Raw genomic sequence first — 12,970 nt, 5'->3', positions numbered from 1 at the left:
TAATTTCCCTTGCTTCCAGCCCTGCATCAGACATAATCTTTGAGTTACAGTGGCCCTCAGACTGTGGTTAGTGTATAATGATCAAAAACAATCCTCTTATACAATATGAACAGTTGTACACCAGGTGATATAAAAAGCAGTCATCATTTTCAGCTGCAGAAAGTGCTTTTGTGTTGGTTGGATTTTGGTATTTCTCCAGGGAATGTAATAATTGATGTAATGACTTGCCCCCTCCCACAGACAAAGGTACTGTAGCTACTGATGCTCCATATCTGATCCAAATTAATCCATAAAGATCCAAACCACAGGGCTTAGCTCTTTTTGGTTATTTTAAATTACTTTTACGCTGTTTTTTTATAGCATAAATTGACAAAATAAACTCTTCCTTCAGTATTGAATGATTTTTGTTTTGTCTCCAAAAGTCTAAATCTTCTGATGTGATGTTTGCACACCTGGAAATTAAATTAATACTTTTGGCTTACCTTTTTCTTATATGGCATTTAAGTTATATTCATAAAAATAATCACTTCCATGTAACGAACTATTAATAGATTTTTTTTTGCAGCAAACACAGACAAGCAGAATGATAAAGTAAGGGAAATTTCTTAGGCCTAACTGTTTTATGGCTAGGAATGAAAAGTTCAGTAGGTACTTCATACATAACAGTTGAGCAGGAAATACCAGTAACAGAACTAAGCCTTGTTGCCCGAGCTATGATTCACCAAGTAATTATGCCATATGAATTACATTGCCAAATATGTAGAAGTTGCGCACAGGAACCTAGAAACTATAAACCAACGCTAGAACAGGTTAATGACATGAACATATCCAAACAGAACACATTCATTTTATTTCAGTTGTAAATAACTTGTGATTAAATATTATTAACTAATAAACAATCACTAACCATTTTAGTTTGCTAAAAACCTGTTTATCACACATAGGGTTTTATCAAGTATTTATTTGTAAATTTATTAGTGTGCTTCACCAGCCATTGACTGGGTTGATGTATTTATATCGGACTGTTACCTTGATCCTACGGATGCTGATGCTGGCCTCAGACACTTTTTCAATGGCAGAAGGAAAGAAGAGTGTAACAGTGAGGCGGACGGAAGAGTATAGTGACACAGCCATAAACACACGGCTGGCTGTGATTGTGTTTCCCAACAACACATACACAGTGAATGTGCAAAATTCAATGATTTTGCTTGCAGCAAAGAAGGAGGCCATGTTCAGACCACGCAGGTAGGAGCTGTCCATGATTTTAGAAATTTCTTTTCTGCAAGAAGGAGAAAACATAATAATGGCATGATGCGCACACAGCTAAGTTCTACATAAGGTCAGATGACTTAAGATTCCATATAATGTCAGAAACCCTGTTTTTTTTTTTCATTTCTTTTCATTTTCACTGCCAATACAATGCCCATATCTCAAATTCAATTTTTGAATAGACCACACATACCTTAATACATGTTAGAAAATATTTTTCCTTCCCAGGAAACACAGAGGTCTCAAATTTTTAGAATGAGAAATGCTAATATGGTCATAGCACAGCAGGCCAGAGGAATGTTCAGTGATTCCCATACAGTACATTTACTATAATAAAGTCTCATGTCATTTAATGAGTAGTGTATTGAAAGTAAAATACAGAATAGCTGTATGCTGTAAAACCTTGTGTGTAAGTATATGAAATTGGAATGAAATGGAAAACTCAGGAAACAGGGTTTAAATGTAAATCTGTTAAAAAAAAAAAAACCTAGTACAGATCTTTCCTTCCCTCCCAATAACATGAACCTACAGCCACCATAGTTCACTGTGGGGATGGTGTTTCTTGAGGCATGGGCAGCATTATTTTTGCTAATTAGGAAAAAAAGATTTTGCTTTTATTTGACTGTAAACATTTCCCAAATCCTACCCAAGCCATATGTGGTTTTGTTGGGGATTCTTAAGTAAGGACTTCTTTCTTGCAACCCGCTTGAGGCCTGCTTTATGATGCACTGTACAGTTATGAGAGTGATAGTTGGATTGTTATTGGTCTTTTTCATTTCAGTTGAGATCGTGCTTTTATGTTTATTTTCTGGTCATTTCTGATAATAGAAAGAATAATCAGAAAAAAAAATTATTAAAGAAAAAAGATAGAAGCCTTGAAGTTTTGGACTGTTCCAGAGGGAACTTTGTATCAATGCAAGGACAGCTCATGGAGCAAGGCATCCATAGTGCACACAGTAAAATCCTCTAGATCCAGTGTTAAAATTTATTGATGGGAACAACATCAACATGTTTTTTTCAGAGACACAGATCACTTGGCTTAGCTCTTTTGGTTCTCCCACACAACTCTTCATTTATTAATACTTTTGGCTTTTATAATTCAGCCAAATTTTGCAATGTTTTGACCTATGATTAAATAATTTATGTTACACATACCATGTAATTATATTAAATCTTCTAAATTCCAGAATACCATTATTTTACATTACATTTAGTACAAAATTATTAATATACAAAGATCCAACAATCTTACATATACATATGTAATTAATGTTTTATTTATACTGACTTTTCTAAATTATAATTTTGCTACAAACTCTAAACAAAGTGCATCTGGCTTACTGATGTACTGACATTTCCATGTTTAGTAGCAGGCACGATAACTTCTTTTTTTATTTACTGTTGCATGTACAGTTCTAATATGTATTTTAAGATTGTTATCAGACCCTGCTTGATAGTTTTATTTTTACAAATTCTACATTCTGCATTTGTGTTGTCTGTTATTAAAATACATACAAATGATACGATCTTTTGCAAGTGTCATTCATCTGCTGGTCATCCACTTCTTTCCTCTTTGTTCTGTAGAACAACAGTCCACCCCTCCCCAGTTTAATCTGATGTCATGATCCTTGTCTGTCATGAAACCTGATTGGTCACTGGCACACATATCTATCAACGCAACATTTAGTTAGTGCATTAGAGTGCCTCTGGCTGAACAGAGCGATGAAAAGATCACCTATTATGCTGTGATGTAGTAACAACAGCAGCAACAACAAAAAAAATAAAATTGGAACTTGGATAAGACTCTCATCGCTCACATAAAGCTGGTTCATACAGCCAACTAGTACTCAACTAACATATCACTATTATGATTTACAGTCATGTTCAAAAGTTATTACTTCACCTTTTAATTTGTTATTATGTAAAAACATAATTGATAAATTATCTGATCATAGCAAGTCAAGTATTAAGCAAATACAATCTCAGCTGTTCCATTATTTAGTTAACAAAAATTAAGCCAAAAAAAAACCTTGGAAATACTTATATAAATACCAATAAAAAAAAGTACTGCTAATGATTCAATAGCTTGTAGATTAGCCTGTACAGTAGCAGCAATATCTTGAAGTAATTTTCTGTATGACAATCTACTGTACATCATTGTGGAGAAAATTTGGCCCAATCTTCTTTACAACATTGCTTAAGTTCATTTAGGTTTTTGGGCAAATTCTTACGTAAAACTCTCATAAGATCCCACCACAGCATTTCAGTTGGGTTGAGGTCAGAACTTCCGACTAGAACATTCCGAAACCTTGATTAATTTATTTTTCAGTCATTCTAATGTAGATTTACTAGTGTGATTTAAATCATTGTCCTGTTTGCAGGGCCCAATTTCGACGAAGCTCAAGTTTGCTTCTAAAATACTCTGGTATATAAGAGAGCTCATGGTCAACTCATTATGTGCAAGTTGCCTACGTCCTGGTGATGCAGAAGTGGCGCTGTCCTTTCAGGACCACCGTGAAAGCGCCAGCATGTAATGGGGGGTTCAAGATGGCAGCAGAAGGGTAATATTTTAATTCTTTAATGGCCAGGGCTAATAATCCATGGTCCTGTCCTGCAGAGGTGAAGTTATGACTTACGTCTAGTATTGGATTTTCTTTGCTGTCAAACTTAAGAGCACCATGCCAAGGCCTGTCTCAGACTTATCTGTGTGCATTGCAAAGGGATGGTCAAAGTTCAGATTTTTCAGCACAGGGAGCTTGTAAGGGCCTGTTTCAGGACATGAAATGCCTGCTCTGGGGCCTCCAGCACACCTGCTCTGGGGACCCTTTTTATGAGAGCTGACAAGGGAGAGGCTACGGAAACAAAAAACACACCTGTAATATACAAATCAGCCTCAAAAAGGCTGGTTAGGCCTGGGTACTCTCTGAAAGCCTCCATGCTCTTCTCTAAAGGCTTCTTCAATCCTCTGCCAATGTGGTACACCTCGTACTGTACTTCTGTCAGACCCATTTGGCATTTTAGAGTATTAGGAGTGTGCTCGGTCCACGGGAGCACATACAGTACTTTTCCAATACAGTAAAGATGTCCTTTCATCTACAGGGGTGTTAAACTTGCCAAGACACCTGCCAGTAGCCTTTGATGCATTCAAGGGTGGAGCTAAAGTAGACTTTCCCCAGCCACTATACCAAGTCAGTGGAAAAGGGAGCTAATAAACTCAAAATTTTTGTTAAGTTTCCTGAAGTCATTACAAAGATGGGGTTTTCCCATGAGCTTGGGCAGTATCACAATTTGCTGTCAGATATAATCCTATATTCCTCTATAATCACCATGTGCAATATTTTAGCAATGGTTTTCTACTAGGCTTCTGGGACACAATAAGGGTGGAGTTGGATGACCACCCCAGGGAGAGTCTTTATATCATGCTGGAGCAATCATCTTTGAATGTGTCCACCAGTCCTCCCAAATCGTTGTATGATAGCAATTGTGTCATAGCTAATTCTAGCATCATACAATGCTTTGCATTCTTTTGGCAGAACACACATTTCCAATATTGGTCACTCATTTAAGACGGGAAGGAAGAGAGAGTGCTGAAGTGGTGCTGTCTTTTCAGCACCAATGTGGCAGTTGTGTGAAAAGCACCAGCTTGTAAATTCCCAGCACGTGATAAGGTTCGAGATGGCAGCATGCCTTTACAATTGAACACCCTCTCATGCGCACAAAACATATTTTCATTTGGTCAAACAATCTCACTTGCATGCGCTGTACCCACCAGAGTTATTAGATCATAATGATCTAATCATCCATCCTCAGTAGTGCTGTATTCATTATGTAGCTAAATTATAAATTTACTAAATAACATTTAATTACCAGCACAAGACACAATTCTCCAATCCAAGATAATATCCCACTACTACCATAACTGGTCTTAAAACTATTTTTAGTGTGGAAAACACATCAAGCAAAAAAAAAAAAAAAAAACGAAGGAGATTTTAAATTACTGGAACTGGTTGAAGAACCTGTTACAACACATTATCTAAACCTGAAAGAATAGTGCTGACCCATTAATTTTGTAGAAAAAATGTGGTCAGAAAAAAATCGTGAATGGAGATCACTTAAACACTTGCTAAATTTGCATGGGAAAAGCATTTACATATGCACAAAATGCACAGAGAACTCACAGGATTGGGACTAAACAGCTGTCCACAAACTGTTCAAAAAATCAGAAAAAAATGCTTCAATTTGATAGGGAGCATAAAGATTGTACTTTGTAGCAATAGAAAAGGTCATATAGTTTGATAAGTTTAGACTGACCCTATTCCAAATGTCAGGGTAAAAATAGAAGCTCATGTTGCAATGCACCTATCATGCATAGTTGCCACTGTACAAACCTCCCAGGTCAGCTGATGACCAGGATGTACTGAATGAACAGGTTATCACATCACTGGGGCTTTTATTCCCTGTTGGACGAAGCATATTTCAGGACACAAACTATGAAAGAGTGGTTCTGGGAGCATGAGGAATAGTTTTCATACAATAACTGGCCTAAACATTGTGTGCTGTAATCAAGGGTAAAGGTAACTGAATGAAATAGAGCCCAATTTTTTTGGGCCAGGTATTATATGAGGCAGCAAGCAAACTCAAATTCATTTTTTTATTTGTCATGTCAGTGCTAAACAAGGGATGTGCTAGACAAACACGTCTGATCCATTAAGACCCTGCCTGGCAACTTAAAGGACTTAAAGGATTGGTTGCTAATGTGCAAGATACCACAAGTCAGAGCATAATGGGAATCTACACAATATAACGGAGGTGTTAAGGCACTCAGTTTGTCATCATAGGTATGGAGAGACTGTACTTTACTTAATTATTATAATATTATATATTTTAAACCAGATGATTAGAATATAAAACGTTCTGCAACTTACTTCCTGATGTTGTTGATCAATGCTGCAAATGGCTTTTCCCATGCATACATCTTAATAATTCGAATTCCAGACACCACTTCATTCATTGTGCGTATTCTACTGTCAGTAAGGACTGCAGTCTTATTCCTGGAAGAAAGAGAGATGCAAATCTTTTTTTTTATTATTCACACAAATGTAATTAAACTGACTTGACATTCAAAATGCAAGTCAAAAGGTTAAATACTCATGTATCCTTGGGTTTGTGTAAATCTACACAACGATTGACTGAGAGTTAAACTTGTGTATTTCAGTTAAACTCACAAATTTAATGAAACTTCTGTACAACTTAGTCATTTCACACCAACACCCATAACTTAGATTTGCTCCGGGTTCTCTACTTTCCTCCCACAGTCCAAAACCATGCAGATAAGGCTAACTGGCGTTCCCAGATTGGCCGTAGTGTGTGTGAGTGTGTATGTGAATGTGTGCGCCTTGCAATGAATTGGCACCCTTTCCAGGGTGTTCCCCGCCTCATACCATAAGTCTCCTGGGATAGGCTTCAGGCCCCCACAACCCTGTATATAGGATAAAGTGGTATAGACAATGAGTGCTGATTATTATATTAAAATAAAATAAAATAAAACTGAAGCAAAAAATATAAAATGAGTCATTAAAATAAAGGTGAAGAATTCCAGAGAAAGATTTATACACTAACTGATTTATACTTTTTTTTCAAATTTAGGGAATATTTCCTCATGGAATATGAGTGCTAGACTAAAGAAATCTGGGATGTATTTCATTGCTGGATTTCACTCTTACTTTACTACAATACACACTAGACAGAAATACAGTACACTGCCAAGTTTGCACACACAACTTAACCTGCTTTTACTTGCTGACATCAAGCAACAGCAGTTAATGACATTTAGAGAGTAGAAAAACACCAAAACACCAAGGCAGCCAACATCTAATACTAGGCATGGGTGAAGGCTATCAGACTTTGAAAGCAAACATACTGTATAGAGGACATATCGCAATATGCAAATCTCTCATCAGCAGTAAAAATGAAAATTACAAATTTCAAAGAAATACAGTAATAAGACACAACATTTTATGAATGGATTAAACCAAGATGGGTAGCGCCTCCACAAGTGATGGAAAAAAGTGTGGAGAAAGATAGGGTTAAGGGCTCAACAGGGTCAAGGGCTCAACAGTGGCGATGCTGGGGCACGAACCCTATATATATGAAATAACTTCATCAGGTGAAAAAAGAAAGTGGCTGCATACCAGTCGTCAATCCCCAGAATAATTAAGCATGCAGTTCACCTTCTAAAGAGGGACTAAAATGAGAAACCCACGAAAGAAACAATTAAAGAACATTGTGGTACAAGCCTAAAAAAAACATCCCAAGCGAAGAAGGCAAGTTTGGACATGCCTGGGGTGTGAGCTTGAAGCAGTTATTGCAAGCAAGCAAAATTGGACCAAATATAAAGTGTTGTTTATTTTATCTCTATACGTATGTTCAAATACTGGTGACATATTTTGTTGTTTAACACATCTAGACATAGATGTGTCAGGAAATATTAGTAAATAAAAGCTGACATTCTGATCCCTCGTCACTTATTCAACTTTTAATCTCAAACCCAAATGTCAACAGCACATAGCAAGAATAAAAGCAGTGGCCTTGAAATTTCAATACTTTCTGAGTGCAGAAACAGCTGGTCTGGAATAACCTGGCCTTGCCTACAACGAATCCATAAGTAATATTTATTGCAATTGACATTTTTTCCCCAAAATGTTTATGTGAAAGACACTGTGTTGGTGGTTACACACCTGAATTTGGAGAAAAGTTTCCCAAATAGGGTTTGCAGGGGCATCAGAAAAATGAGCACTGCCATTCCCGCCAAGCATGAAGGTCCAATCTCCTGCCACAGAAGGCCAACGACAGCAATAGCTTGCAGTGGCCCCACCCACAGGAAGTGCAAGAAAATTGTAACCTGAAAAATAAGGTAGTGCTTATTAATAGAACTCAGCCAAAAAAATCATCTGCAGTCATGGAATTGAAAAAAAAATAAAATAAAAAATTTGACTACTTCCATAAAATCAAAATTTTAGCAGTGTGGTGTTCTGGAGCACTCAAGTGTGTGTCTCATTATCATGCCAGAAAGAAAAAACATTAGCCATGTCCTCAGATAAGTAATAGTTACTCCCCATCAAATTGCGAAAGGTTATAAGATGGTCTTTACAATTAAAAATTAACCATTCTACAGTGAATAGGATTGCTTATGAACAGAGAACTTTTTAAACACGTATAACCCCATAACATTCAGTTTAATGTACAGCCATGCAACACGCAAGAAATACAGGAAAAAAAAAAATAAAAACAAAAGCTACACCATGAGAGCTACAGGCGTTTATCAGAAAAAGGCTCAACAAGTATTGTTTTCATGGATGGGTGGTTGGAAAAAGCCCCTTCAAAGAAAACAAAAAAAAACATATGGCATCTCAATTCAGGTTAAACTAAATTTATTCCAACCAACTTAAAAACTCTGGATGATAACCTTTGGACTTATGGGTCCATGGCTTGGACATTATGTACAATGCCAAGTATGACAAAAACCAGACATAGTGGATCATTAAGTGTAAACACCCCATAACAGTCAGCATGACGATGCAGGAGCGATGATTTGGCCTTTTTTTAGCCGCAGCCCCTGGAGAACTGGAGAAAAGTTCACTCAATACCAGAATATTTTTGGGACAAATGTGAGACCACCTCCAGCACCTTAAGGTACGCCTAAACCGAGTCCTGCAAACAAGACAATGATCAAAAACTCTTTTTAAAAAATGCTTGGAACGGCGAATTCAAAGGCTGTGGCAGGATCTAAAGAGAAAACAAAATACCCTCAAATACCAACATTACGGGCATACAAGGCGATACAATTTCTTTAAAAATGAAATTTTTCTTTTGAAAATGAAAAAAACTCTACTTGACTTGAAGCAAAAGTGTGAGAAAAGTGTAAAAAAAAAAAAAGACACGGGGTGGCAGGATTTTGGCAAACTAGGCTCAAGAACTTGGATTTTCTGAAACAACTACAGTGGGGCAAAAAAGTATTTAGTCAGCCATCAATTGTGCAAGTTCTCCCACTTAAAAAGATGAGAGGGGCCTGTAATTTTCATTATAGGTATACTTCAACTATGAGAGACAAAATAAAAAAAATCCAGAAAATCACATTGTAGGATTTTTGAAGAATTTATTTGCAACTTATGGTGGAAAATGTGATTTTCTGGATTTTTTTCTTATTTTGTACAAAATTTTATACAATCCTGTCTCGGAGGTCTTAAAAAAAACAGTAATTTGTGGTCTTCTTCTCATGAGATGCCTTCTGCAACCATAGATGTACTCAAATATGGCGCAGAGCAAAGAAATTCTTTGCAATTCCTTAAAGACGAAAATCTGGACACAACACAACACATTCCATTATTTTAAAACATTTTGTGATTGCAATATTTAATGGACCATGTAACAATTAAATGTTCCATGTACCATATATTTATCTAGGTTAACAGCAAAAAATGATCTTAATAAGAGAATGTTCGCTTTTTTAAATTTATTTATTAAATCAGAATTATTTAAAAAATATATTATAATAATAAACTTTTACAGATCCTGAAATAAAATTATGACAAACTTTGTGCGTCACACTCTATGTGCATATTACCTGTAATAAATTGCAGCATTTTGTGAGTAAATAATTGCATAGGTTCAAAATGTGATTGGAATTTTTATGTGGTTAATTGTGCAGAACTTGTGAAATATTCCTATGTAAAGATAACCACATGATAACTCCAACAAAAAGAGATGTAACGACAAATACTGAAAACGGTCAAAATTAAAAATATTTAAAAAAAATTGGATAAAAAGCACAGCATATAAAATCTAATCCTACTGGAGCCTACAGCAAAATTCCATCATCGACAACAAAAGCACATCTGTGTTTGGCTGCACTTGGTGTCTTTGCACATGTGCATTCTATTGAGTATATACAGTACTATGGGTATAAAAAGGTGCCAATGGCCACACATGCCCATGCATGCTTTGCTATTTCCCTGAGTGAAAAAGTTTATTTGTTTCCTGAGCATTAAGTTTTTGTTAGCAAATTGCTCAACTGTCATACTGTACATGCATATTTTAATTAAACAAAAAATATTTGGGAAATAATATTTTACGCAAAAGAAATAACACCGCCTCGCCAAATGAAAAAGGTTTCATATTAACACTTATTCATATCAAATCACTCAATCACTTTTAGCTGTGATTTCAGCACACAATGCAGTGATTCATGTGTGAAAATGTTTCCTCAGGCCTTCAGAACTACTCATTTATAATTTGAGTCTTGGAATACACCTGTTATATTAGGAAAGAAAACTCCATTAATGTGATAACCTGATCATTCAGTACATTCAGCTTATTTTATTTCCACATAACGTTGCTAAGACTAGACCTGACCAACTGAAGCCACCCCAGATCATGACACACTGCCTCCAGAATCCTGTATAATGGCCACTATGCATGATGGGGTCTAGCATAGGGTCAATCTGAAATCATCAGACCATATGATTTTTTCATTTTTATTTAATCTTTCACTCCTAGTGACTTAAAGCCTTTTTTCTGAGTAGTCTCACAAACAAGTGGTTTTCTTATGAAAACACATCTGTTTAATCCCAATCCTGCAAGCTTTCATCACAATGTACTGTATGTGTATGGAAATGCTCTTACATTCAGTATTAAACATGCTGTGGGTAACATTGATTTTCACTATGCAATTTAAAATATTTAAGTGCTCTTCATTCATGATTTTTATTCCACCCACATTTCTTTCACAAAATCCTCTTTTAAAATGGATAAAGGGTTCTCCACCATTCTTTTAGGTTTTAATAATGTGTTTAAGGGTTCTTAACAAAATTACAGTAATTTTAAATCTCTTAGTTGTTTTCTTTGCTTGACGCAGCCCAATAATTTGACCCTTCTGAAATGGTACCCCTTTTTTGGCCAAGCAATTAAAAAAAAAGGAAATTTAAGCCAAGAGGCAAATTAATGTATTATAGCACCCTAAGTGGGTATATATAATTTTTTGAATGAGTATGAGTAAAGCACAGTGATAACCTTTTTTATATCTGTTTAGCTGCATCATTCAAGGACAGGGTGGCAATTTATCGCAGGGTTCACACACACACACTTCACATACTATGGGCAATTTGTGAACGCCAGTTAGCCTAACCTGAACATATTTGAACTGTGGGAAAAAAACAAAGTATCCAGAGAAAATCCACCAAACACACGAAGAACATGTAAACTCCCAAGGTGGGAATCAAACCCGAACCCTGGAGGTGCAGGACAACAGTGCTAACAATAAAGCCACGACTCAACCTAAGGTTGACATATTGTTTACAAATGTTACCTTATTTTTATAATTATTAAGTTTGCTGAGGGCGTAGTGGTTAGAATTGTCACCTTGCACCTCCAGGGTCCGGGTTCAAGTCCCGGCTTGGGGGCTGTGTGTATGGAGTTTGCATGTTTTCCCCATGCTTGGTGGGTTTCCTCCAAGTACTCCGGTTTCCTAACATAGTCAGGAGATTAGATTAACTGGCGTTTTCAAATTAGGGGTTAGTTATTTATATCAGTTATTGTGTAAATGCAGAGCCTACTCACATTATGACTTTTCATACAGGATGCATACATTTGCTACCTAAATTATAATTTAAGATCTCTACATTAAGATCAATGGCATTACAGTTACTTAATGCTTTATAAACGTTTCTGTGCAGTAACATGACACACTTACTCTATGCACTACTAAAAGGAATAAACTCCACAACTTTGTGCTTTAATACAGCTGATTACATTCAAACTGTGTAAGATGGTGCATTAACGTGTCAGCTAGACTAAGCTAAAGGTACGTGGTAAAAACAAAAACTCCACAACTACAGAATTTGCCTACATGATTCATCAATGCTTCTGCAAACACGATTCCTTTGGATGGCGTCCCAGTAGGCAAACGTCTGCTTTTACAGTACAGAGTGAATTCTGAGTGCCAAAATGATCTCATTCATGTTTTGCAACACCAAAAATCCTTTCCATGCCCTTTCAACATTTGCATAAAGCAATCTGATTAGTTGACACTCGCATTGCTGTTCCTTCAGGAGATTTACAGGAAGCCATTTAATTGGTTGGCACCTGTGTGCATGCTTCAGAATTCGATTATTGTTTTTTTTTTACTTTTAGCACCACAAAAGTGCTCATATGTTTCAAACAAAAGTGGAACAAAGTCAGCCGCATACGCCTGACTATGTCTAAGGTCACCCTCTGAAAATTAACGGGGCAAGTCACCACATGGAAATGTATGAATCCAGCCATAAAATCAAGATAACATTAATTCATAACATTAGGTCACATGACCAAACAGGTGTTCGTGATAAGCCACTGTGTGCTTTACAAACGGCAACAAGGCAGGCTACAGTACATAAGTAAACAACATTCACACAACATTCTGCCTCTGTGAAATATAATTCTCACATGCACAAAAAATAAGTTATGGCAATTTTATTTCAGATTTAGTAGTGAAATTGTTACTTTATTTCTAAAATAAATACTAACACATGTCTAAAGTGGCATTTAGTCTGCAGTTTAAAAAAAGTGCTAAAAAGTGCTTACACACCTTAACAAGGTGTTGGATTGGGCTAACAAAAAGGAAATAATCCCCAACAAGAAAACTGCTCATTGTAACCTGCAAAACTCC

The 12,970-nt window shown here is 36.3% G+C and overlaps 1 protein-coding gene across 4 annotated transcripts in view; it reads right to left on the bottom strand.

Annotated features, from left to right (window-relative positions):
- abcc4 (ATP-binding cassette, sub-family C (CFTR/MRP), member 4) overlaps positions 1–12,970 on the bottom strand; it is a 53,076-nt gene that overhangs the window by 27,313 nt on the left and 12,793 nt on the right. For all 4 annotated transcript variants that reach the window (XM_053498068.1, XM_053498069.1, XM_053498071.1 and 1 more), the window contains 3 exons: positions 8,007–8,170; positions 6,195–6,320; positions 1,030–1,279 (listed from right to left, as the gene is read on the bottom strand). In XM_053498068.1, the coding sequence (XP_053354043.1) occupies positions 1,030–1,279; positions 6,195–6,320; positions 8,007–8,170 (540 nt within the window). The remainder of the gene's footprint in view (positions 1–1,029; positions 1,280–6,194; positions 6,321–8,006; positions 8,171–12,970) is intronic.

The sequence above is a fragment of the Clarias gariepinus genome, chromosome 6, assembly GCF_024256425.1.
Source record: "Clarias gariepinus isolate MV-2021 ecotype Netherlands chromosome 6, CGAR_prim_01v2, whole genome shotgun sequence".
Classification (NCBI taxonomy): domain Eukaryota; kingdom Metazoa; phylum Chordata; class Actinopteri; order Siluriformes; family Clariidae; genus Clarias; species Clarias gariepinus.
Note: the sequence above shows the minus strand (reverse complement) of the source record. Positions and strands in the feature narration are given on the sequence as shown.